At 45.5% G+C, this 27,438-nt stretch overlaps 1 protein-coding gene across 1 annotated transcript; it reads left to right on the top strand.

Moving 5' to 3' along the window:
- CTSC (cathepsin C) lies at positions 1 to 27,438 on the top strand. The gene is made up of 7 exons (XM_082219417.1): positions 1 to 654; positions 8,509 to 8,654; positions 14,311 to 14,474; positions 17,325 to 17,480; positions 18,723 to 18,838; positions 24,228 to 24,359; positions 25,590 to 27,438. Exons 1-7 carry the CDS (start codon positions 477 to 479, stop codon positions 26,090 to 26,092), a joined length of 1,395 nt encoding a protein of 464 aa, XP_082075543.1. The 5' UTR covers positions 1 to 476; the 3' UTR covers positions 26,093 to 27,438.

Here is a 27,438-nt window from a genome sequence, read left to right as displayed (position 1 = left end):
ATGATATGTTTTGATAATTTGTTATGTTGAAATTCTTATTTATTTATTTTTTAAGAGAACCACTGCTGTTGAGAACACGAGACTCTTAATCTCAGGCTCGTGGGTTCGAGTGCTCACGCGGGGCCAAATGTTTCCAGCATTGCGCGAGGGTTGGACTAGATGACCGTGGTGTTCCCTTCCCAATTTGACTTGGAGCCAAGCCTTCGGCGCGGCCAACGTTGAGCCCGGTGGAATAAAGGACTCCGCGCATAGGAGGCCGTTTTCTGCGCTCGGCTGCTCTGAGCCGGAGAGGAGGAAGCGCCTGGCCCCCTTTCACACGTGATGCCCGGGGGGCGGACCTAGCAGGGCCCCGCCGTTCCGGGGACAGATTTAAGCCCAGCGGGGAAGAGGGTCGCTTCTCTCCCCCCCCCCATTGCTCCCCTCGCTGATCCCCCGCGCGCTCTCCTCCTCCGTGCCAAGAACCTCGGGGCGCAACGATGGCGCGTTTGGCGCGGCGCCTGGCTTTCCTCCTCCTCTTCTTCCTCGTCCAGCTGCAGCCGAGCTGGGCCGACACGCCGGCCAACTGCACCTTCGAGGACCTAGTGGGCACCTGGGTTTTCCAGGTGGGCAGGGGGCACGGATCCCCGAGCCGGCACATAAACTGCTCCGAAGTGGGTAAGTGACAGCGCGCAGGGCAGGGCGCTCGCCTCTCCAACTTCCTCCGCCTCCAGGAGCGATCCCCGTTTCTTGTTCTCGTTACTGTTCTCCATTCTGACCTCTTTTCCTTCCCCCAATAAAACAACGCCAACAAATAGAAAGGCAAGTTTGGAAAACATCCGGCGAATCAGCCCAGCAGCGCGGTTTGGGAGATTTCGTTTCCTTGACTTCGGAAGTAAATCTCACTGTATTCCCGGAGGGTTTACTTCCTACCTAGGAGATCTGCTGGGTAGGATCATTTTCAGGAAACCCCCTCCTTCCTTGTTGGAGGCAAAGCTGAACTTTGCATTCGGTTTTCAAACTCCGCTCCGTACGGGTTATTTTATTTCGCGAGTTCACAGCGGAGAAAGGGGTCTGGATTTCACAGCGACAGAAAGTAGAATGCAGTGCAAATAAAATGGAATAGAAAGCAAAAGTAAGCAAGCTTTAGAAGGGTCACGGATTGAACACATGTTCAAACTCCCCTTTTAAAGTTACAGATAGGTAGCCATGTTGGTCTGCCATAGTCAAAATAAAAAAATTCCTTCCACTAGCACCTTAAAGACCAACTAAGTTAGTTCTTGGTATGAGCTTTCGTGTGCATGCACACTTCTTCAGATACACTGTGAAACAGAAGTTGCCAGATCCTTCTATATAGTGAGAAGGTGGGGAGGGCCAAACCTTAGGCCAAAGAATAAACGGACATAAATCTGACATCAAGAATCACAAAACAGAGAAACCAGTAGGAGAACACTTCAATCTCCCAGGACATTCTATACAAGATCTCAAAGTAGCTGTTTTACTACAAAGAAATTTCAGAAATAGACTGGAAAGAGAAGCTGCCATTACCAAACTTAAAACCATGGAGAGACCTGGTCTGAACAAAGACATTGGATTCTTATCTCATTATACATGACTAAGCCATTTTTCACCTTCTCACCCCTTGCCTTTTCCTGTAAGACCTATTGCAGTCGTTAAGAGTCATCAACAGGCTCATCTCAGCTATCTGCCAATCTCCCATTCGCACCACCCTTCTGAGTAATACCCCTCCCCACCTTCTCACTATATAGGAGGATCTGGCAACTTCTGTTTCAGTGTATCTGAAGAAGTGTGCATGCACACGAAAGCTCATACCAAGAACTAACTTAGTTGGTCTTTAAGGTGCTACTGGAAGGAATTTTTTTATTTCCCTTTTTTTAAAAATCCTTCGGGCTTTACAAGTTTCTAGCTGCTTCCCTTCCCCCCCTTAAGATCATAATGTTTGCTGACCAATGGATCTAAAACTGGACATTTCTTTCCCTCCTACAACCTTGGACAGCCAAATGTCTTTGGGAAGCTCATTAGTGGGGCTGAAAACAGGTGGTTGTGGTTTCCCCCGTGTCTGTATTTAGAGGTATACTGCTGCTCTGTGCGGAGGCTTCATCTTGGCCTCAAGCTTAACAAGTTAATATATGTCTTCAGCTTCATTGGGGTATAATCAACTAGTACTGTGTGAGCTAGTTATGTCTCCATATCACACGTGACTCAGCTCTTCACACATGAAAACCTCCAGTTCTGTTAATGAGTCACATCTTCTACCGCAGAAGCAATGCTGTCTTTTTGCTTTTGTTCTTATCTAAACCTTCTTGAGCAACAGGTCGTTGGTGGAACCTCCTAGCCTTGTTTCTGCTCCAGACATGGAGGGAAGAGAGGAGAATCTTAGGAATTGTAGAGTAGGAAAGGGACCACAAGGGTCAACTAGCTGGAACACCTGCGATGCAGGAATCTTTTGCTCAAAGTGACCCCGAGTCTCATGCAGTGCTCTTGGGAAAATTAAAAGATGTTTTCCTTACTGCTGCACAACCCCATCCTGCCTCGGGATATTAAAAACCAAGGGGATGACCTTCCAGGGCAAACACTGTTCCTTCCAGCTACTACTTTGTTTTGCATGTTTACCCCGCTTGAACTATAATAATAAGAGTGCACGGAAACGCCATTTACCTTCACATCGCAGCAGTATCTGTTGATCTACTTACACTGGCATGCTTTCAAACTGCTAGGTTGGCAGGATATATACTTATACCCCGCCCATCTGGCTGGGTTTCCCCAGCCACTCTGAGCAGCTTCCAACAGGATATTAAAAAGACAGTAAAAGAACAAACATTAAAAGCTTCCCTATACAGGGTTGCCTTCAGTTTATTTCCTTGACAGCTGGTGGGAGGGTGTTCCACAGGGCAGGCGCCACCACGGAGAAGGCCCTCTGCCTCGTTCCCTGTAACCTCACTTCTCAGTGAGGGAACTGCCAGAAGGCCCTCGGAGCTGGACCTCAAGTGTCCGGGCAGAACAATGGGGGTGGAGACGCTCCTTCAGGTATACTTTTTGAGAACTACCCTGAAAGGTCCTGCAGCTGAATGCATAAAGAAGAGAGCCTAGCCTTCATGCATGCTGTGGCGAAAATGGGGTGGGGGGTTTTCCTCTTCAACAATCTCTCTGGATACGTGCGTGCAGGTATCTTTCATGCTGGGAAAATGGACACTTTTTGGTCTGTGTTGAAGTTACATCCCTCTCCCAGTCTTATTGTCTACTGTTGGGGTTGTGCTATCCAGCACTAGCATGCTAACAACTCCTTTCTTAGCAGGGTCTCTGTGTGTTCTGGGCAGAGAATGTATCCTGCCCACCTGATAGCTCAGTCGGCAGAACATGAGACTCTTAATCTCAGGGTCACGGGTTCAAGGCCACATTGGGGGGGAGGGGAAATCTGCATTGCAGGGGGTTGAACTATATGACCCTCATCCCTCATGGTCCTTTTCCAACTCTACAATTCTGTGATTCTTTGTGAATCAGGCGCTACTTCCATGCGATAAGACCGTCCCACCCTTAAACCAAAAGGAGGATGTCATTTTTTGTTGCCAGGTGTTGTAAACAAAATTTTCCTTTTCCCTTATGAGGTATCCAAGAGCCTGTATAGAGTCCTTACATAGGTTCCCTATTGGTAGGAGAGAATAACAGAGGCCAACCAGAGAATATTGAGAAGCAAAGCAGCCAGTAAGCTTGATCTTTATTGATCTGTTGCAACAGGGTGCTCCCCTCACCCGCAGGAGAGAGGAGGAACCCAGAAAAATTGTGTGCAAGGCCTTATAAAGGCTTTTGAAATTGCCACCCTGTAGATCAAGACCACCCCCAGAAACATCATACAGTGGTGCCTCGCAAGACGAAATTAATTCGTTCCGCAAGTTTTTTCTTCTTGCGAGTTTTTCATCTTGCGAAGCACGGTTTCCCATAGGAATGCATTGAAAATCAATCAATGTGTTCCTATGGAGACCGTCCGGGGACAGAGGGGAAGTGCTACTCTGTCCCCTCTTTTGAAGCAAGGGGCGGAGGGGAGAAGATCGCTTCTCCCCGTTGCCGCCCCTTGCTTCAAAAGAGGTCCGGGGAGAGAGGGGAAGACGCGCGCCTTCCCCTCTGTCCCCTCTTTTGAAGCAAGGGGTGGAGGGGAGAAGATCGCTTCTCCCCGTTGCCGCCCCTTGCTTCAAAAGAGGTCCGGGGAGAGGGGAAGACGCGCGCCTTCCCCTCTGTCCCCTCTTTTGAAGCAAGGGGCGGAGGGGAGAAGATCGCTTCTCCCCGTTGCCGCCCCTTGGTTCAAAAGGGGTCCGGGGAGAGAGGAGAAGGCGCGTGCCTTCCCCTCTGTCCCCGGAGATTGCGGGGCTGGCAACGGGGAGAAGTGATCTTCTCCCCGCCGCCCCTTGCTTCAAAAGAGGTCTGGGGACAGCGGGGAAGACGCGTCTTGCGAAGCAACTCGAAAACGAAAAAACCTTTCATCTTGCGAGTTTTTCGTCTCGCGAGGCATTCGTCTTGCGGGGCACCACTGTACATACATCACAGAAGGGGTGTAACCTAAGACCACCACTCAGATACATCACACCTACACATCACAGAAAAGGCGGTCTTAAAACAGAAATTTGAATGTTATTTTTCTCCTGTCGTCGTTTATCTCCTGTCCGGCAGGTTACTTGATTGGATTGCCTGGGCAGTCTTTTGTAATGATAAATACTTAGTTCCTGGGCCATGTCACAGGCTCACACCCTATTCATATCTTAAATGTGCCCTTAAGACAGGATTTGTGAGGAAAGAGACAATGGGGAGGTTTGCCACTTTGACCTTGCAGAGAAAACATTTGCTCAGTTTAGGAATCAAAATGGTTCCAGGTTGGTCTTCCTGTGCTATCTATGTACGTACTTGGTTACTACATTTATGAACATTTCCATATATCTAAGACCTCAAAATTCCTATCACACAGGACAAAAAATTCCCAGCAAAGTTGGTCTGTAGTGCAGCTGCTTAAAGATGCAGGAGCTCTTCTGGTTTTTTTGGTGTTGTTTTTAAGCTGGCGACTGGAGTCAGCTTGTATGTAGCTTGACTATGCATTACATCAGGGTCTATAAGAAATTGGGGGGGGGAGAGACTATATGTAATGTTTATTCTCAGCTTTTTCCCCCCAATTGCACAAGCTAGCAGTTGCCCGCCCCGCCCCAAGTTTTTGCAGCTGAAAGAACTTGAAAGAGGAAGAGAAGATAAGAATCAACAGAGAAAGAGACAGGAAGGAAGGAAGAAGAAAAAATATCAGAGAATGGTGGAAAGGCCAGGACATTTGGGGAAATGAAAAAGACAGGGAGGGTGCAAAAAATAGAGGTACCTGGGAAAGAAGGGAGTGCATGAGATTAGCCTAGGGGGGCAGCCGCTTTTCTAAATCAGTAGAAATCAGTAGAAATCTGTGGATCTGCCCCCCTAACGAAAGCCTGCCCCCTCTCAGCAAAAAGCCTGGAGATGCCCATGGGAGGGGGAGTAATAATAATAATAATAATAATAATAATAATAATAATAATAATAATTTATTATTTGTACCCCGGCCAACTGGCTGGGTTTCCCCAGCCATTCTGAGCAGCTTCCACTAAAATGTCACGCATTTAAAACTTCCCTGAACAGGGCTGCCTTCAGATGTCTTCTAATTGTCAGATAGCTGTTTATTTCCTTGACAACTGTTGGGAGGGCGTTCCACAGGGCGGGCGCCACTACCAAGAAGACCCTCTGTCTGGTTCCCAGACTGGACCTCAGTGTCCAGGCTGAACAATGGGGGTGGAGACATTCCTTCAGGTCTACTGGGCTGAGGCCGTTTAGGGCTTTAAAGGTCAACACTAATACTTTGAATTGTGCTCGGAAACGTACTGGGAGTCAATGTAGCAAGGGGTTTCCCACCGTTTCATTATTCAGGGGAAGGAAATATCTCCCTTTCTTAACCTGTAGTTGGGTAGTGAGGCTCCCTCACAAACAATAAGGCTGATGCTGATCCCCATTACACATCATGGTTACATCATGAAAGGGAAGGTCTGGTAGCAGTAATCTGAGCATCCTGGACCCTGCCCCATGGTTCTCCTTGGCCTCCACCAAACACCCATCAAGTGGAACAAAAGAGATATTTACATTTCCCTGTTTCCCAGCCAAGTTAATCACACCCTTTTGTCTTCATCTGGGTTTGTTATTTCTGGAATGACTATCAGGATGCCAGGGATTATCACTCAGGCAGAGGGGCTGCTGAGCAGCTGAGCTCACATGTCTATGAATTTCTGAAGTTTTCCCAGTGATTCAGTACATAGATACATTTATCAGTGAATTTTTACATTTGGTATCATGCAGCAAAGGCCCTTTGAATACAGTGGTAACCTGAAGCACCACTTTAGCTAATGGGGCCTCCTGCTGCTGCCGCGCCGCCGGAGCCCGATTTTTGTTCTTATCCTGAAGCAAAGTTCTTAACCTGAGGTACTCTTTCTGGGTTAGCGGAGTCTGTAACCTGAAGTGTCTGTAACCTGAAGCATGTGTAACCCGAGGTACCACTGTATAAGGTTATGAAGATTTCAAAAGAACCAGCATTTGTTTTGTGCTCTTTTTATCTTCTCTCGTCTATTTCTTTTTTTAGAAGCTACTTCGCACCTTGTTGAATCCCATTTGCCCAGCTGCACAAAAACGTATTGCACGCTCATTTATTTTGTTTTTTGTGAAGCCACACAAAATACGTCCAGCTGCACCTCAGATTAACCCTGTGTGTAATGTGCTTTAGCAAACAAAATTGGATGTGTCTATCTCTAACTAAAACTTACAAGCCCCTGTTTGCAGAGGGTGGGTTTTGTTTGAACTGGATTGCTTGGGTCTACAGGCAGCTCCAATTTGGGTCAAATTTGGTTTTATTGGAAGCGCTTGTCTTAATAACACCAGTGCTGATTGGAGAACACGGTTCACCCCTCTCAGGATGTTGGCCACTTTGTCTGAGGTGCAGAGGAGGAAGTAGATAGAAAATGGTCAAAAGGGGAATGGTGATTTGCTGAAGGGAACTGTGTATTTTCTTTATTTTTTACATCAGCACTTCTCTACATTAGTCATAGTCACAAGGTCAGAAAGTTTATGCCTGGAAGAGTGAACAATGCCGTTTGCCTTCCTCCTGACCCTCACATGATTGCAGACTGCAGTTTTTAAAATTTAGATTTTATGTCTTACAAGTTTAAGCAGCAGAAATGGAAATATTAATTGAGCCTGAATTCTATATTTTTAATTATACATACTGTAAAAGAAAAATACTTACCACAGTTTCATTAAAAATAATATTTATTGGACCAGAATTCTACATTTTTAATTATATGTTAAAAAGAAAATACTGACATATCGCAATCTCATTAAAAAGAAAATCAAGGTGGTGCACAACAATTTATGTATGAGCAAAGACACACCAAAAATTAAAATCACAAATCCCCAGCTAACAATTAAATAAGTGTCTCATCACATTAAAAAGTTTTTGGCAAATTATTAGAAGTTGTAGAAGACACCTGCTGCGTCTATATTGGAAGAGCTTGAAACTGGATGATGCAATAATCATGTCCAAAGTCCTGAATCGCTTAAAAAAAAAGTATGGTTTGCTTCACACAGCAGTTTGAATACATTTATTTTCTTAAATTTATACATGACTTTTCTTCCATTATGGAACTGAACGTCGTTTGATCAGTTCTGCTGTGGCAGGCCCACTTCTTCAGGAACCTTTTTTGGCGCGTTATAAATGCCACCAATCAATCAATCCCATCCACGTACTGGCCAGACCCAGAGCTGCTTATCTTGGATACTCTCGCATGGATGCTTTAGCTGAGATTCCTGCTTTGCAGGTGGGGTTGGGCTAGATGACCCTTGGGTCCCAACACTAAGATTCTATGATCTTCAACAAAATAGATGCATTACGTGCCTTCAGGCTATGCCTTGAGATTGTATGCATCTAAGCCCATTCCTAAAGTTGAGCAAGTCAGACCAGAACAAAGGATATGGGTTCAAATCCCTGCCCTGCCTTTGAACCTCACAGGGTCCAGACACAGTTTTTCAGCCTAATAATCCTCACAGGGTGGGTTGTATGGATCAAATGAAGGTGGAGAAAGATCTCTCTGTGATGTCCTGGATGATTTGGAGGAAGATCATCCAAGCAATGTGATATTTATTTATTTATTTTGTAAAATTTATTCACGGCTTGATTTTCTATTTTATACTTCAAAGTGGTTTGCAAAGCATTGATGGAAATAAAGATTGTTACCACCTCCACTTGATTCCTATGCTGGGCACAGAGAAAGGACATGACTGTCCATCCCTTCTGGCGCCCCTGCTCACTAGCCTTGCCTGCAGTGCCTGGTCCCTTGTGCTTACCAGGCCAGTGTATAATTGCAGGGCTGTGTTACTGTTGCATTTGTACATTGGCCAGCTTGTTTCTTCAGCCTGCCCCCCCCAAAAAAAAAAATATTGGTGAAAATTCTCTTTGCTGCTTCTTTCCAGGGGCTGTGGAGAAAAAAGTTGTCATTAACCTTCAGAAACTCGATGTTGCTCAGGACGATCAAGGGAACTTTGGCTTCTTCACGATAATTTACAACCAGGGCTTCGAGGTTGTGCTGAACAACTACAAGTGGTTTGCATTTTTTAAGGTAATGTAGCTTCCAAATAATAATAATAATAATAATAATAATAATAATAATAATAATAATACCTCTGCACCATTTTCCTCCAGAATATGTTGGGATTAAAGGGCTCTTCCAAACTTTGAAATTCTTGTTGGCAAAATAATTTGGAAGGAGTATAATCACTGCTTTTATTCCAGGGGGTACTCAAGAGTACGCAATATTGGCCGCTATTTTTCTAGAAGAAAAACACTGTATAATATATAATGTCTTCATAAGGTAAAATGTAAATGTCCCCTGGACAGTTTGATCCAGTCAAAGGTGACCATGGGGTGCGGTGCTCATCTCACTTTTTTAGGCAGAGGAAGCAGGCGTTTGTCCACTGACAGCTTTCCGAGTCATGTGGCCAGCAAGAATAAACTGCTTCTGGAGCAATGGGACACCGTGACGTAAGCCAGAGTGCACAGAAACGCCGTTTACGTTCCCACCACAGTGGTACCTATTTATCTACTTGCACTGGTGTGCTTTCGAACTGCTAGGTAGGCAGGAGCTGGGACAGAGCAACGGGAGCTCATCCCGTCACGGGGATTTGACCTACTGACCTTCCGTTCGGCAAGCCCAAGAGGCTCGGTGGTTTAGACCATGGTGCCACCCACATCTCTGTAGGGCCTATTTGAAGAGTGAGCAGAGGAGCAGTTCTGGATTGGACAAAGCTCTCACATTGAACACATGCTTAGATTCTGAAACTTGTCATATTTTTCACTAAGCTTTGTTGGTCTGTCTTTGGAAGCCAAGAAAGCTGGCAATTGGCTGCAGACCTTCAACTCTCTGTCGAAATGCCTGTTTGCTCCTTGCCGTTTCCAGGAGAACTTTAAAACAGGCTTCTGAGTAAGGAATCTCCTGGTGCAAAGGTCTTGTTTACAGGCCTGCCTGTGCCTGCTGCAGAAGCTTTTGGATGGGTCTGGAATTCAATTTCATCAGAATCGCTCGATAACGGTGGGAGAGGTGGTTGCAGGTGTGAAGGTCAAGCTGGTCCAAAACACAGCCTTGACTCTTCCGGCCAAAGGTTGCCATTGCCCCATGATGTCGCAGGACAGTGGCCATTTGTGCAGACTAGGGGTGGTTAGGGCTTGCTTGGTGAGATCCTTCTAGGAACATGCAATACAATGGGGTTTGTTATCCTAAACGGTAGATCTTTGATGCCTGTTAGTTGACTGCACTACATCAGGTGGGATCTTTTGAACAATAGCAAAAAACCCCACCCTGTGCATAAAAAACTGCCATGTTCAGAAGCTCTTGGAACAGCCTTCCCCAACCTGAGGCCTTCCAGATGTTGTAGGAGAGATCAACGCCCATCAGGCCCAGTGGCCAAGGATTATGGGATTATGGCCCTCCAGATGTTGCTGCATTGTAGATGGTTGTCTTAGAACACGCATGCAAATTTCCTTTCATTTGTTCATACAATGAACAAATTCAATGAACAAATACAATGAGCAAATTTCATTTGTTCATACAATGAAGTATTGTCTACTTTGAGTGACAGCAAGGTTTCAAGCAGAGTCTTTCTAGCTGGAAATGCCTGGGATTGAACCTGGTATATACTGGGCAATGCACTCATTCTTTCCCTCTGCTACAGCATTTCCAAGATCCCTGGCAAAATTGAGCAGAGAGGAACGAGCGGCGGCGAGTTCCCTTTGAATGTATTCTACAAACCACTTGTGGTGGGAAACTTAAACGTGGGGCTTTGTGGAAGTTGAAAATGGTCATCGCCTGGAGTCTGTGTATGCAATAATAATACTATTATTTCATTTACAAATAAATCGCTTCCCATAAGGGCATCACCGAAGTGATCTGCAATGTATCTAAGACGGATACGGATTTTTTTTTAAAAAAGTTAAAACAATTGCGTATAGAAGAACAATTGTTATAAATAGTCCCGCATTGCAGGGGGTTGAACTAGATCACCTTCATGGTCCCTTCCAAGTCTACAAAATCTGATTCTGTGATCTAAGAACAAGGTAAAAAACAACAACACGTAAAATCAATTCAAATCCCAGATTTATTTAAAAAATAAAGATTTTTGAAGGCTTGCTGAAAGAACAGGCAACAAAGAAGGACTTCCAAAGGTTAGGTGCCACCATACTAAAGGCCGGATTCTGACCTTGTGTAGAACAGAACTTCTGATAGGATGACAGCTGCAGGATGCCCTCGTCTGCATAAGCAGTGATTGGTTGGGTACATAGGGGGTGAGATTAAAATATGGCATTCAGTGACTGTGTACACACACACATATGACTATATAGATGTCTAGTTTTTTGAAGCATGGTAGATAAGAAAATTGAGGTTGGTTGTTTCTGAGTTGGTGTGGAACGTAAGCAGATTTCTGTTAAAAGCAAAGCTGAATTGCTGAGCAGATGGCATTGAAAGAGCTCCATCCCTATCTTGCTTTGGGTGCCAACCATTGTTTGTAGAGACCTAATGAGAAGTGTGTTGGTTGAAAAAGGTGACTGCATACACTTCACTGCCAGTTGGACAAGTCTTTGTGATATCTGTAGTGCCTCCATGGGGTGTGGGGCTAAGTCCCATTTCATGCATTAAATCATAACAGTGCCAAGCATTTAATGCACTGTCATACCACCTCAAACCATGATGGCTTGCCCAAAAGAATGATGGGACCTGTAGAGTGCTGAGATTTTAGAAGATGCCTCATTCCCCTCGCAGAGCTACAAGTCTCAAAGCTCCCCTGGGAAAGAGAGGTTGGTTGTTAAGCCACTCTGAGAATCGTAGCTCTGGGAGGAGTCTCCCAACATCTGCTTTGTAGAGCATCTATTTATGGAGAAGATCGCAAGCATCTCCGGGGAAGACTTTTCTGAAACCCTGGAGAACCTCTGCAAGTCATTGTAGGCAATACTGAACTACATGGTCCAATGGTCTCACTCTATAAGGCATATCAAGGGTCTGGAAACCAAGCCTTATGAGGAGCAGTTGAAGGAGCTGGGTATGTTTAGCCTGGAAAAGAGGAGACTGAGAGGAGATACGATAGCCTTCTTCAAATCACTCAAGGGCTGTCACATGTAAGAAGAAAAAGAAGAGTTTGGATTTGATATCCCGCCTTTCACTCCCCTTCAGGAGTCTCAAAGCGGCTAACATTCTCCTTTCCCTTCCTCCCCACAACAAACACTCTGTGAGGTGAGTGAGGCTGAGAGACTTCAAAGAAGTGTGACTAGCCCAAGGTCACCCAGCAGCTGCATGTGGAGGAGCGGGGAAGCGAACCCGGTTCACCAGATTACCAGTCTATTGCTCTTAACCACTACACCACACTGGCTCTCTTCACACTGGAAGAGGAAACAAGCTTGTTTCCTCTTACTTCAGATGGTAGGACCCAAACCAATGGCTTCAAGTTACCAGAAAGGAGATTCCGACTAAATATTAAGAAGAACTTTCTGACAGTAAGAGCTGTTGAACTCCCTTGAAAGGTGATGGACTCTCCTTTCTTGGAGGTTTATAAGCAGAGGTTTGGATGGCCATCTGTCCTGGATGCTTTAGCTGAGATTCCTTCATTGCAAGGGGGTTGGACTAGATGACCCTCGGGATCCCTTCCAACTCTGCCATTCTGTGCTAAGGGCCAGATCAACGTGGCTGAGAAGCTAAGCCACAAATTTTCCTACACCCCTTCTAAACACACACAAACACCAAGTGCCCTTCCTGGCTTTTTCTTTTTTTTTTTCTTTTTTAAGAAGCAGCCACTGTATGAAGTTTTCACGCTTCAGGTTATCAGGGGGGAAAGGCCGCTTAAAACCGCCAAGGCTCATCGTTTCACGACGCCTGGGACCAGCAGGCAAGGAAAAGAGCCGGCGGCAAAAGAAGAAAGAAGCTGCTGTGTTTTGTGTTATTGCTTTGGAGGTACACGAAGTTTCCGGGATGCCGTTCCAAATTCATCAAGATCGACGGCAGGCAGCTCAGCGGAGCTTCGGGGCAAAGGAACTTGGAACGTTTTAGCACCGCAGAGCCTACAGTCCCTGCCGGCATCGTGCCAAGGAGGCAAATTTCACCCTTTCTGCAAAGCATAAAAGCAACAGAGGTCTAAAGTGCGTCCCTCGTGTCGAGGAAACAAAGCTGCAGGCAAAACCAAAAATATAGGAAGCATATGGTGGCTGGTGGGTTATCTAAATCTGGGCAAATGCATCTTCCTTGAGCAGAAAAACTTGGCTTGCTTCTCAGGCAGGTTGATCCGGCCCTTATCACAAAATTGTAGGGTTGGGGCCCTGAAATGTAGGCATCACAACTCTGTAATCCCCTAGTCCAGAGGGTCGCTGGCCTTTTGGGGCCAGTGGATGCATTCTTAAGCCAGAAACTGCTATGGGCAGCACCCCTCTATTTTATTGCTTAGAACAGAATAGAATCAATACTGTTGCTTCTCTTAATCTGGACACAAGACCTCTGTTGATGCAGCCTAGAATAGCCTTCGCTTTTGTTTTTTGCTGCTGTATCCCATTGTTGACTCATGTTCAGTTTGTGGTCCAGTAAGACCCCTAGATATTTTTCGCATGTGCTACTTCTTTCAAACTTAATTTCCATGGGAAGTTGGATTACAGGGAGGAGATGTTTCTTTAAAGACTTTTCACCCCACCTTTCCTCCTAGGAGCTTCAATGCAAGGGTACATGATTACTCCACCTCTCCATTTTATGTGGCTTAGGGCCCTCGTATTTAGGGGACCACCTCTCCTGGTATGCCCTGCAGAGGACCTTAAGGTCCATGAATAATCATAGTTTAGAGGTCCCAGGCCCCAAGGAAGTCAGATTATCCTCCACCAGGGCCAGGGCCTTCTCAGTGATGGCTCCGACCTGGTGGAATGCTCTGTCCCATGAGACTAGGGCCCTGTGGGATTTAACTTCCTTCCGCAGGCCCTGTAAGACAGAGCTATTCTGCCTGGCTTTCAACTTGAACTTAGCTGATCTTTTATTCCCCTTCCTTCCCTCCCTCTCCCCTTTTTATTAAGATTACCCGCTCTGGGATCCCACAGCTAATTCTCCCCTGGTCTCCTTGCTGGCCCAAATAGGACTAATTTAGCCAGCTAGCCCTAACGTTTATCGGATGGATTTCCCCCCTAAATTGATTTTTGAATTCTGAATTTATTGTTATTCACATTTTATACTGTATTTTATGCTGTTTTTTGTTGCATCAATTAAATGTTTTAAATTTGTTGTTAGCCGCCCTGAGCCTGGTTTTCTGAACCGGGAAGGTTGGGATAAAAATAAAAAATTATTATTATTATTATCCTCAGAACAACCCTGTGAGGTCAGTTAGCCTAAGAGGCAGTGACTGGCCAAAGGAGCTCCGCAGAAGGCAAGGCATTTCCAGGCTGTGTGGGTGCTTTTCTCTGGTTTGGTAGCTCACCAAAGGGCCAAAGGCAGTGTTAGAAATTAGTCAGGCGTGTTTTGTAACTGGTGCTGGTCAAATTGTGACCATGTGGAGAAAGCAAAATGTCACTTAAAGGATCTGAATTCTTTTCCTTGAAGCTTGAATTTGTTTTACTTGATGTTTTATTTGTTGTGTACCACTTCGAGAGTTGTTCTTTAAAATATAAAGTGGTATAGAAATGGAATTACGGTAATCGCCACCATCATCCCCATTGCAAAATGGGCAGAATCTGACCAGCACCCCTTTCGCTTCCCTTCCCAGTATAAAAAGGACGGCTTAAACGTAACCAGTTACTGCCACGAGACCTTACCTGGGTGGGTCCATGATGTTTTGGGCCGAAACTGGGCATGCTTCACCGCGCAAAAGATCTCCCCTTCAGCCTCTGGAGTTCGTGTAAATCAGCTGCCTTTGAAATCCACTGGAAGGTGAGTGGAAACAAATGCAATTTTGTTTGGTTAATTGTATGCTCTGATACGAAGACAGGAGTGCCTGGCATGCTCTGGTCCATGGGGTCACGAAGAATCAGACACGACTAAACAACTAAACAACAACATGCTCTGATACAGGCTCCGTCATAGAGACAGACAGAGATAACTGAAGCAAGGCCTGCTGAACTGTTTCTATCCCAGCTGATCATTCTAACAACTCTTGACTTTGCAAAATGGTGCCTGAGCCTTTCGGTGGTTACCTCCTCCCTCCCCATACATTTTCCTTTTGTGTCATGTCAAGACAAGGACTGTCTTTCTACTGGTCTTGAAAACAAATAAGTACTGAAGGCCAGTTGATTCAGAAGACTGCAGGCTCATCCTGCTGGATCTCCTTCAGAGACTGGTAGAGTTTATTTTTGCACTGACCTGGGAGAGAGAGGACCAATGTTTTGGCTCAGTGTGATGCAGTTTCATAGGTTTCCATAGGTTCATAATGAGAGAGTTTGTATGTTACATCCAAAAACCGTACAATCTGTGTACGCAAGTAACTGAGCTGTACGTGTGAAATGTTCAATGAGTGTATAGTCAGTGTACACAACACTTAAGCTGTACAAATCAACCTGTGAACAATGACTTAGGCATGTGTAGAGACATGTTCAGTGCAACTATAGTCATCAGAATCCATAGATCTTTTGAGGCATCCTCTGGTTCATGTGTTGTACCTGTTTTGACCCTCTGATCATAGGGAGCTAGAATTCTGGTATTCATGCTTAAAACTCAGTCAGTATTCAGACTTAAAGGGGCAGGTGGGGCTCATTGGCTTGGGAAGGTAGCCTTGCAGGGACATCTTTGGGAAAAGAAAAGGCTTCCTCAACCTCGGCCCTCCAGATGTTTTGAGACTACAATTCCCATCATCCCTGACCACTGGTCCTGCTAGCTAGGGATCATGGGAGTTGTAGGCCAAAGACATCTGAAGGGCCGAGGAAGCCTGGAGTAAACCCTACAGAAATCCAGAGTGGAGTCCCTAAGACAGCTGGATGGTGCCTTCTAAGCCTCCTTCTGGCAACTCCTGCAGCCAAGAGTCTTGCCAAACGTCTTGCTCTGCTTTCCTTTGGACCACATCACTGAGGCTGAGAGGGCAGGGTCTTGCCATCTGGGCAGCCCAAGACCTCCATCCACACTGCCCAGGCTTGTGTTTCAGAGAGATCATTTCAGTGCTGCCAGCACAGCAGTTTGGCTTCACCCCACGAGGTGCACTCCGTTGTCTGACAGATGCCAGAACAACAACAGCATTCATACTTCATATCTGAAACATTGTGGCTCTTCTAGGTACAGAAAGCCACTGCAAAGTCCAGTTAAGGTGTACCTGTATTTGTACAGTTTATTTTTCTGCCACTTAGAACAGCAGTTCCCAAACCTTTTCTTCCAGAAACCTCTTGGAAATTGCTGGAGTTCTTGTAGGACCACTTAATGATTTTTCTGCCCATTTTAATGTACTCTGCTGGATGTTGGATGATTTTTAATTATACCTTGACTGCTCTGTTTACTTCCTCTATGTTGCATTTTATTGCATTACAATAAAATAAAATACAATATAACAAATAAAAGTACAATTAAAAATCAATATGAATTGTTCATGTAATAGCTGTGCCGTCCCCCATCTTCAACCACGAAGCCACAGACCCGTCAGGGATCCCCTGAATGATGCTCATTGAGCACTGTTTGGAAACACTTGGCTTCGAGAGTTGTTCGATTAAGTTTTTTTATAAGTCTTTAAATAAAATGAGTGTAAACCAGTTAATTCTTGTTCCTTGTTGCTATTAAAACATAGACTGTGAGCAGTGCCTGATTTACGTATAAGCTAAACAAGGGGCGCGGGTGGCGCTGTGGTCTAAACCACAGAGCCTAGGGCTTGCTGATCAGAAGGTCAGCAGTTCGAATCCCCGCAACGGGGTGAGCTCCCGTTGCTCGATCCTAGCTCCTGCCAACCTAGCAGTTCGAAAGCACATCAAAGTGCAAGTAGATAAATAGGTACCGCTCCAGCGGGAAGGTAAACGGCATTTCTGTGACCTGCTCTGGTTTGCCAGAAGCGGCTTAGTCATGCTGGCCACATGACCCGGAAGCGGTACGCCGTCTCCCTCGGCCAATAAAGCAAGATGAGCACCACAACCCCAGAGTCGTCCGCGACTGGACCTAATGGTCAGAGGTCCCTTTACCTTTACCTTTAAGCAAGCTATAGCTTAGGGCCCCACTCTCTTGCCCCCCCCCAAAGGGGGGAAAACCTGGATGTACATTTCCAAAATATAAGATAAAATAAAATAAAATAAAACCTACATACAGCAACAGTGTTTTGTGTTGTTTAGGCTCCCATGATGTAAGTAATGGACCCCGCCTGCTAGCCTGCTCCCGAAAATATCACTGCTTTGCTCATTTCTATATATTGGGTGCCTGCATTCTGCATGGACTGGTTGCTTGGCAACGTGTGCAAATGACTTTAGGTCCATAAATTACCATATAGCATATATTCAACACAAAACAGCACCAATTTGTTGTTGACAAAGGACAGCTGGCCATATAAAGGGCCCCATTACCTTCAGTAGTTTAGGACCTCATCAAACCTAAATCCGGCGCTGACTGTGAGGCAGAGATTTCAACTTTAAATGCCCGACTGTGAAGCACTATGATTGTTGATGGCATTGTCTTAATAACAAAGGGTCTCTTGTCTTGCGGAAGAGTTTCATGAGGGGTTGCGTTGGGCTGTTTTCTTAATAAACTACTGGGACTTAAGCAGATTCTAGCCTTCGCAAGGCTCCCTCACCTAACGCGTCGTTTGTGTCTCGACCGCAGATCTCTGCAGAAGTTCTACGTGAACAACTACGACTTCGTAGGAGCAATCAACGCCATTCAGAAATCGTGGAAAGCAGTAGCCTACAAGGAATATGAAGGCCTCACCCTAGAAGATTTGGCTCGGAGAGCAGGCGGGTTAAATCCCAGAATTCCAAGGTAAAAGGGCCTAGTCGTCACCAAGGGACCATAAACCTGTGGCTGGCTTGTGCTGCTTAAAAGGGTTGGTGGTGCTGAACACACCTCCGTTCATCATCCTGTGTGCGTGCATACATGTATGGAGAGCGAGAAGGAGAGAGTTTTACAACTCGTGTCTCCAGCTCCTACCGCTTTCACAAGCTGTGTGTAAAGGCAGTGGTCCTTCCATGGGAAAGCTGTGCTATCTTTGAATGAGAATCGTTCTTCACACAGCACATAGTTTAAACTATAGTGGTACCTCAGGTTAAGAACTTAATTCATTCTGGAGGTCCGTTCTTAACCTGAAACTGTTCTTAACCTGAAGCACCACTTTAGCTAATGGGGCCTCCCGCTGCCACCGCCACGCAATTTCTGTTCTCATCCTGAAGCAAAGTTCTTAACCCGAGGTACTATTTCTGGGTTAGCGGAGTCTGTAACCTGAAGCGTCTGTAACCGGAGGTACCACTGTAGGGGATTCTCTCCCACAAGGGGCAGGGATGGCCGCCAGCATGGGTGGCTTCCAAAGAGATCTGGAGGGCCTCATTAGCTCCTAGACCTGAGATTCCCTGCCTTTTCCTTTTATAAATAAATTCAAAAAGGGGGTAAATACAAAAAACAGAATCCCAACTTAGCCTCCCCACTGCCACCCAAGGACGGAGCAGTCTTTTTAAGTTTGCCAAAGTCCAGTCTTTGATTTTGGCGCTTGCTATTCTTCAGAGTTATCAGTAAAGTATTTTACAGAACGATGCATATTTAAACAAAATCATCTCCATCATTTGTCGTATTCAGTGCATGTGATCTCTTTTGTTAATCTTTCTGATGCATCAATCGGACATCCATTCCGTTTCCAACAAGAAATGCACACATCGTTTCCAATTCTGTGCCGCTCATAGAAGCACTGCTACGAAAAGGAAAGTAATTAGTTATTCAGGTTGCCCTTCTTTTAAAATGGTTAACAATCCCAAACTTGGGGTATATTCTACGTGTTAACCCATAGTATATCTTATTTCTGTAAATACCCACTGCCAGAAGGGCTGTACATGCTCACACTTCCACCACATGTGAAGTGTTGTTCCTTTTCCATAGATGAACACTCTGCTGCTTGTAGGAAGACATGCAGGAAGGCTGGGTGGACATTGCAGCTCTCGGATGATGTTCCAATTCTTCCTCTTGTCAAATAATAGGGATTCCAGTATGAAGTATTTGGGTTTTATTTCTTTATAGGCCAAAACCTGCCCCTCTGACTGCTGAACTAATGAAACAAGTTTCCAACCTGCCTGAATCTTGGGACTGGAGGAACGTGAATGGTGTTAACTACGTCAGCCCAGTGCGAAACCAGGGTAGGATATGTTCCTTTCATACCTTTTGTTACTGAAATAACCAACAAGGTGTTCTAGAAAAGTCAAATACACAACTTGGATGTACACACAGCCTACAGCCAGTTCTTTTGAGAGAGATGGGTCCAAGTTAAGGACATTGCAACGCGGGATGCTGTCATCCATCGTGAGAACAACTAAAGAGTTGAACTCATTCACATCATAAAGTGTATCAGCCACTTGACTGCTGCATCGCCCAGAAACCTTGCCTCACCCTTTGCCATGACCATAGATCAGATGTGGGGAACATAAGCATTTTCTGCTCCCATTTCTGTTTTCAGCAGCCTCCTGGTTGAGGCCGGAAGCCTGGAGTTTGCTCTTGTGGGTCCCCCCACCCCACCCCACCCCGGTTTCAGTCTTGGGTTATGAATTGGCCCAGTCTGACATGCCGCCTGCTTCTAAGTTTCACTCAACTTAATATTGCATGCTTGTTAACAGTGGAACTGAACCTCATTAACAGATTACTTTCCTAATTGTTTCTGACAGCAAATTATCATTCCGCTTTTAGCCAGTGATCCCTTGAATTGTCTTACGCCACTTTCAGGTCTTATTGTTGATCAAAGTCATAGTTCTAGGTGTGTGGGGTTTTTTTTAGTGGTGATAATTACACCACCGGGTAGGTATGTCATAAATCCCTCCCTTCTTCCATCAGTGTCAGTCTTGAAGGTGGCTAAATGCGGCTGGCTTGGGCCTAACCGCTTCAGCTGATGTGCTCGAAGCAGGCCCAAGAACGTGACAGAAATGAAAATGATGAGGAAAAGGATTTTGTGGTTTTTGGGTGTGGGTGGAAATTACATCACTTTCCTGGGCAGTGAGAAGTGGTGTTACGTGCCTCTTTGCTACAAGAAACCCAAGACTATGTTCTGGGAGAATTAGCTTTCAGCTTCTTTCCGGAAACCTTGAACTCTGAATTCCCACTGGCTCCTTTTTGCTTTCTTTCTCACTTATTTACAGCAGGGATGGGGAAAAACTGGTCCAGGCCTCCCTGCTTGTCCCTCCCACTGCATTTTGGCCAAACCATGTGCATTTGGTCAGTGTGCTTGGCTGTCAACCAGAAGGTTGGTGGTTCGAGTCCCAGGAAAGGCTGTGGGCAGAATTCAGGGGGTTGGCTGGGCCAAAAGGACTTTCTGGAGCACAAAATACCTGCCAATCAGTGAGACGGGGAAGTGCATTGGTGTCCCAACGATCAGCTGGCTGGCTGTGCATCAGAAGATGGGTCTTGGGGTTGCATCGCTTGTCATCTTTGTGATGTCAGGTGACTGACAGAATGGCAATCCCACCCACCTGTCATATTTGTTGTTTTTATAGTAATATTTATTAGCATTTTCATTTTCAAAAAACACCACAGTTTTTACATTTCTGATCAACACCTGTATTTTGACTCTCTTGAGTCGTCAAATTCCATCCATCCCTCCAAACTGACTTTCTAACTTCCAGTCATAACTTCATCTGCATCTTTATTCTGTCTATCTACCTTTCTTTTTACTTTCATATCTTTATAATTGCAAATCAGCTTTTACTTTTAACCAGCAAACCTTTAAGTCAGTCCTGTTAGTGTTGTTTAATGTTTACAATCATATTTCAAATATGTAATAAATTACTCCAGTCTTTTTCAAACTGTTGGTCTCGCTGGTCTCAGATTTTCCTGGACAGTTTTGTCAGTTCTACGTATTCAATCATTTTATTTTGCCATTATTTTCTACTGTCAAAATTTCTTGCTCACCTGCCATATTTGACCTGTGAGGCAATAGGGGAGATAAGGATCTGGCCAGATCTACTTTCCATCCTTTCCCTGTGATTTGGAGTATTCTGCTTCTCAGGCAATTATAATAGCAATAATATAATAAATTTTTATTTAGAAAACCGGGCTCAGGGCGGCTAACAACAAATTTAAAACACTTAATTGATGCTACAAAAAAACAGCGTAAAATACGGTATAAAACTTGAATAATAATAAAATCAAAAATCAATTTAGGGGGGAAATCCATCCAATAAACGTTAGGGCTAGCTGGCTAAATTAGTCCTATTTGGGCCAGCAAGGAGAGCAGGGGAGAATTAGCTGTGGGATCCCAGAGCAGGTAATCTTCATAAAAAGGGGAGGGAAGGAAGGGGAATAAAAGATCAGGCTAAGTTCAAATTGAAAGCCAGGCGGAATAGCTCTGTCTTACAGGCCCTGTGGAAGGAGTTTAAATCCTGCAGGGCCCTGGTCTCATGGGACAGAGCATTCCACCAGGTTGGCGCCATCACTGAGAAGGCCCTGGCCCTGGTGGAGGATAGTCTGACTTCCTTAGGGCCTGGGACCTCTAAACTATGATTATTCATGGACCTTAAGGTCCTCCGCGGGGCATACCAGGAGAGGCAGTCCTGTAAATACGAGGGCCCTTAGCAGCGCACTTCATTTTGGAAAGAGAAAGAGAGGCCCTGCTCTCTGGCGTACAAACTAAAAGGACAAGACTTTCAAGGGAGTAGAGAGAGAAAGATGGTGCCTTCCAAGCCGGGGGGGGGGGAAGCAGTGTCTCTGCAGCTCCTCTGGTCGATGGATGGGGCCTGAGTGGTCTTCCCTCATTGCTTCAAAGTTCTTCCTGGGAGTCAGGGCTCCAGCCCCTCAGTAGCCACAAGGTCCCCTCACAGAGGCCAGAGCATGCTTCTTTTCATCTCTGCAATCCCTTCTATGAGCAGAACTTGCAGCCAGAGCCAGGCAATACCTGGGACTGGTTTGCTGTGTTGCAACAGAGACCTTGCTTTTGGAAACTGCTTCCCCTAAATGGATATTCAGGCCTGCAGGATCTGCTGACCGTGAAACTGGTTAGAAAGAGAATAGACTTCCTGAACCATCAGTTTCGAAAAGAGTCCTTTCTGCCTTTTAACGAGTCTTTAATGGCTTTTAGTGATTTTTTATTTGGCTGCAGAGCGAGTGGCCTCTAATGCAATTTAAGCCAGGTTGCGATTTAATTTGTGGGGAACAGCGAAAACCGGTGCTTTTAGAAAATTAACTTGAGGTTGCCACTGCTAACTCTTGCCATTGTTGTTGTTGTTTATACTCTTAACTGTCAATATTGCCTAGCTGGTAAATGAATGTGCCACCATCCTGAATAACTAATTTATCTTGCTGCTAATGAGGAAAAATACACCATGGAAGGTTTGTGTATTTCTGCAAGATGGGCTCTTGCAACTTCACCTGCATTCACACAGCAGTTCATTTTCTGTTTATTTCTGCACTGTATTTTACAATGTAAAAGCCGTTGTAAAACTAATGGAATATTGTGTGTGTTTAGCGCTCATTTTTATGTTCTTTGAGTCCCCCCAAAAAAATCTGTTTGCAGCCCTTTTAACCCAGGAAGCTTGAGGGTATAACAGCATACAGTTCTTTCCTGCTATTTTCATGTGGGAATCTTGCTGGAACACAAGTGCACGCATGTGGGAAGGATGAGGGAGTAACAAAGTTATCCAGTGGCGTTCAATTTTGTACCACACCACACCCACTGGTGTGCATGAAATTTAGCGTGACATGCTTGTATATTGGGCAGAAAGCCATATTTCTGTAATGCAGCTGGTAAAAGTAAAGGGACCCCTGACCGTTAGGTCCAGTTGCGGACGACTCTGGGGTTGTGGTGCTCATCTTGCTTTATTGGCCGAGGGAGCCGGTGTACAGCTTCCAGGTCATGTGGCCAGCATGACTAAGCCACTTCTGGCGAACCAGAGCAGCTCACAGAAACGGTGTTTACCTTCCCGCCGGAGTGGTACCTGTTTATCTACTTGCACTTTGACGTGCTTTCAAACTGCTAGGTTGGCAGGAGCAGGGACCGAGCAACGGGAGCTCACCCCGTCACGGGGATTCGAACCGCCGACCTTCTGATCGGCAAGCCCTGGTCTCTGTGGTTTAACCCACAGTGCCACCCGCGTCCCTAATGCAGCAGGTACTGAAGTGTAAAAGGAACAAAAGCCACTAGCAATTATGATCAGGAAAACTAGCAAAATGGGATGGGAGGGAAATAAAGTGTAGAATCATCAGAACTTCCAACCGAACCGTTTGCTCAGTGCAGGATCTGCAATGCAGGATGACACATCAGCATTCCTTGTGTTGCAAAAACAGAGAAACTTTAAGCAAAACAGGCAACACGTGACCAATAATGTTCTAACTATATATATATCCTGTATTATTTCACAATTCTTAAACAGAGAACATATGATGGAGATACAAATAATAAAATAAATCAATATTGTATGAACAAAATTGAAGAAGGTAGTCAATCAATATCACTGAGGCCAAACAGGCCTTTCAATAGTCCCAATCCTGTAATCATGCGATAATAAAAGCTCCAAGCGCAGCAATTCTTAACAGAGAATATGTAATGGAATCACAGAAAATGAAAGTCTTATCACTGATGCACGAATAAAATTAGACAATATAGTCCCTCAGTACTGAAAGAGGCAAACAAGCCTTCCAGCAGTCACAATCCTGTACCCATGCGATGATGGATGTTCCAGAAATGTGGTACAGTTTTGATAGTAGTTCTTCATCAGTGTATGAGTGGTCCTAACAGGTACCTCAAGTAGCATAAGATCAGCACTCACTAAGAAGTGTAGAAAGCTGATCCTTTTATAAATAAATACCAAAAGGGGGGAAATACAAAAACAAAACCCCAACTTAGCCTCCCCCCTGCCAGCCAAGGACGCATCAGTCTTTTTAAGTCTGTCAAAGTCCAGTCTTTGATTTTGGCGGTTCCACCCAACCCTTTGCTCAGGATGCCACAACAGCATCCCTGAAAAATGCTGTCCAGCCCCTGCAGAAATGGTCCCACAAAGTAGAACCCAGGCCAACGCCGCTCACTAGTCCTTCTTCACACCCTCCTTTTGTATTTTTCCCAGGCTGGGACATGTCCACAAACTCTTTAAATGCCTTTTGCCTCTCTGGCGGGTGCGTGTGAGCAGAAGCTAGCTTGCCCCCCCCCCATAAAAAAGCTAACATTTACATTCATTGCTCTGCCTTTTTGCTTCCCTGGATGGAGGATAGTTTTGTTTTTGTGCAGAAACTGGCCTGCTGTGCAGATGTGACTTTTTGGCTCCACCCCCTTTTGCCTCTTGCCCCACCCCCACCAGCATGTGGCCCCCAGAAGCTTGCCCAGGAGGGAAAATGGCCCTCTGGCTGCAGAAGTTCCCCACTCCCTAATTGAGGTCCATTGGTCCATTTAGGCTAGGATGGAGATGGTTGATCGCCTTCACCTCTGGGATGTGTGAGAAATTAAATCATGGTGTTCCATCCATTGTCAGCTGAACGGAGTGATATAATTGTGGAGTCCTGGGAATATTAGGATGGAAGACTGGCTCTAACTGGCTCTCTCGTTCTCCTCAGCATCCTGCGGCAGTTGCTACGCCTTTGCTTCCATGGGCATGCTTGAATCCAGGATTCGTATCCTCACCAACAATTCGCAGACTCCGACGCTCAGTCCCCAGCAGGTTGTTTCCTGCAGCCAGTACTCTCAAGGTAAACGACTGTATCCATTCACTGTAACCTGGACCCAAGAGCCTACCGATCTTGGCTTTCCCCATTTGTGCTGAAGAACATCTTCCTCACCATCTAACCCAGCAACAGAGGCTCTGTGGGATTTTCCCCCTCTGTGGCTCAGGGCAAGGATTGTGGCTCAGTGGTAGAGCAACTCTTTTGCATGCAGAAGGTCCCAAGTTTGATCCCTGGCATCTCCAGATAGGACTAGGAATGTTGCCTGCCCTAAAACCCTAGAGAGCTGCTGCCAAAAGCCAGCATAGGCATAGAAATGAAATTCATCTGTTTCAGCCACAAGGGGTAGTGAGGTTTGGCAGAAGCTGAACTGCAGCAGAATGGAGATAGCACTGATAGTGACAAACCCAGAATGGGATGGAAACCGCTGTCTCCCTATATCCCTTAGGACATTTGTGCATATTTGCAGGATATGCACACTGTTGGCTTCTAGAAATGAAGGGCATAAATTGGGCGATGCCCAACTATTGCATGGCAGCTTTGAGTTATTTGGGCAAGACAGAGAGATCTCTGCTCCAAGGAGCTTGCAGTGGGGTGGGGTGGGGGGGCAGCAGAATGAGCGAAAAACATAGAAAATGGGGCAAACACTAGGGCTGGATGATATGTCATCTAAAACCGGTTTGAAGTCTGTAACATAATATTGGTTTCATAATTTTTGACCTGACAAAATACTGCAAATTGTGATATATGTGTGTGTTCTATGCAGAAATCACAACGTGGGAAAAATTGTGAAGCCAACCAATGTCTCTACATAGTTCCATCCTTATTTCAGACGTTGTGGTATATAGTCGTACCTCGGCTCCCGAACACCTTGGGAGTCGAACGTTCCGGCTCCCAAACGATCGAAAAACAGAAGTGAGTGTTCCAGTTTTCGGACATTCTTTTGGAAGCTGAACATCCGTCAGAGCTTCCACGGTTTCCGATTGACTGCAGGAGCTTCCTGCAGCCAATCAGAAGCCACAATTTGGTTTTTGAACGTCGAACAGACTTCCGGAACGGATTTCGTTTGACTTCCAAGGTACGACTGTATTGTGGTGTTTAGCTGGTGATGTACCACAATGTTGAAAACCAGCGATCGCCCAACCCTAGTGAACACATACATATTCTCAAAGCTTGATTGGCAATGAAGGAGAACCCTCGCCCCCGGACTTTGAATTGTGTGATTAACCATCTGGGTTATTTCCTTGTTTCTTTCAGGCTGCGATGGAGGATTTCCTTACCTCATTGCTGGCAAATACGCTCAGGATTTTGGTGTGGTTGAGGAGGACTGTTTCCCTTACACAGCCAGGGATTCGCCCTGCACTTTTAAGAGCAAGTGCTACCACTACTATGCCACCAACTACCACTACGTTGGCGGCTTTTACGGAGGGTGCAATGCAGGGCTGATGGAACTTGAACTTCTTGCGCACGGGCCTATGGCTGTTGCCTTTGAAGTGTATAGTGACTTCTTGCATTACGCAGGGGGGATCTACCACCACACGGGCCTGATGGATCCTTTCAACCCTTTCGAGCTGACCAACCATGCTGTCTTGCTCGTCGGCTACGGCAGCGACCCAGCCACCGGCGAGAAGTTCTGGATAGTGAAGAACAGCTGGGGAGAGGGCTGGGGTGAGGGGGGTTATTTCAGGATCCGTAGAGGCACTGACGAATGTGCAATAGAGAGCATCGCCGTGGCCGCCACGCCTATCCCCAAAATGTAGCCGTGGTACTTTTCGGCCGATACCTTCCCAAGAAGCAATGGTGTCCGTCCTAAAAAAACACAAAAACAAATCATGGTGCGCTTCACAGCAGTGTGCTTTGGCAGCTTAAGAAAATGAGCTTTAATGAAAAACATTCAGGCGTGGGGAATTGAAATTGAGCTTGCATCCCTCAAAGGATGCTAAATGAGGGCCACTGAGGCGTCGTGGATGGAGCAAGCTGGTGCCTTACAGATGTTTTGGACTACAATTCCCATCATCCCTGGTCATGGACAATGCCGGCTGGGAGTTGTAGTGCAAAATAATCTGGAGGGCACCAGCTTGGGCAAGACTAGACCCAAGACCAGGTGGGATTCAAGTAGCTGATCCGTCGTGAAGTTTGCTTGGTGGCCTTTGTGAACCACTGACTCCATTTTGCATTTATCACTAAAACTCAGCAGCCGTTTTGTGTGCATGGCTGGATAGCAAGGATTGGGAACCATGGTTTGGAGCAGGCTTGCAAACCCATGGTTTGGCATGATGTCGGCGCTGGGGATGTGGGAGAACTGCTATTACAAGTGTTCCATCTTTGGAAGCCACTATATCATGAAGGAGAAGTGCTGAGCACATGGGAAATGGAAAGCAGACATGCAGAATGATGACTTAGTGGTACATTTGGAAGATTAAACCATGGTTTGAACTGAGTTTAACTTTTAGCCCTGGGATTGGGACAACCTGTGACTTCCATCAGCCCCAGCCAGTACTGTCAATGGTCAGAGATTATAGGAGTTTAACATCAGGAGGGCCACAGATTCCCATCTCTCTTTTAGCCTTACATTAACCGAGTTGTTTTGGGTAAAATGGGATGATTCCCTCTATCTTGCCATCGAGGAAAGATAGGATACAAAGAAGAGCAAGTCTGAGGTTTACAATCTCCAATAAGTACAATATGCAATAGCTGAAGATGTTTGACACATTATTTCCCATCATTTTCTCCTCTAAATTGGACAATCGTTCTGTACTTGCCCTCTGCCGGAAATACTTTTTCACCTCTGTAATTTTATTTTGTGTTTTAAATTACTGTGCCTTACGGGGGAAATGAAGAAATGTGTAAGTAGAAGATGATGCGATTTGTACGACATTTACAATATGATTGCACTGTGATTTTTATTCTTTTTTGAAAAAGGGAATCTCTCCAACTATTCTTTGTATAGCAAAGAAGACAAACCTGGTGCGTGACCTCTCCTGAATGTCGGTGTTCGTCTGACATTCATTTTTAATGGTGCCCTTTTATTCTGCATGTGGCTTGCTTCGTTTTACAGTTCTCAGTTTTGTACGTGATTCTGAAATAAAGGGAAACCCTCCTCCTG

The sequence above is a fragment of the Podarcis vaucheri genome, assembly GCF_965113315.1.
Source record: "Podarcis vaucheri genome assembly, chromosome: 4".
NCBI classification, from domain to species: domain Eukaryota; kingdom Metazoa; phylum Chordata; class Lepidosauria; order Squamata; family Lacertidae; genus Podarcis; species Podarcis vaucheri.
Note: the sequence above shows the minus strand (reverse complement) of the source record. Positions and strands in the feature narration are given on the sequence as shown.

Excerpts from the sequence above, each read along its gene's own strand:
- CTSC (XM_082219417.1), top strand. The coding sequence starts at position 477 with ATGGCGCGTTTGGCGCGGCGCCTGGCTTTCCTCCTCCTCTTCTTCCTC. Across the intron at positions 8,655-14,310 it reads AGTGGTTTGCATTTTTTAAG|TATAAAAAGGACGGCTTAAA; the intron begins GTAATGTAGCTT and ends TTCCCTTCCCAG. Across the intron at positions 24,360-25,589 it reads CTGCAGCCAGTACTCTCAAG|GCTGCGATGGAGGATTTCCT; the intron begins GTAAACGACTGT and ends TGTTTCTTTCAG.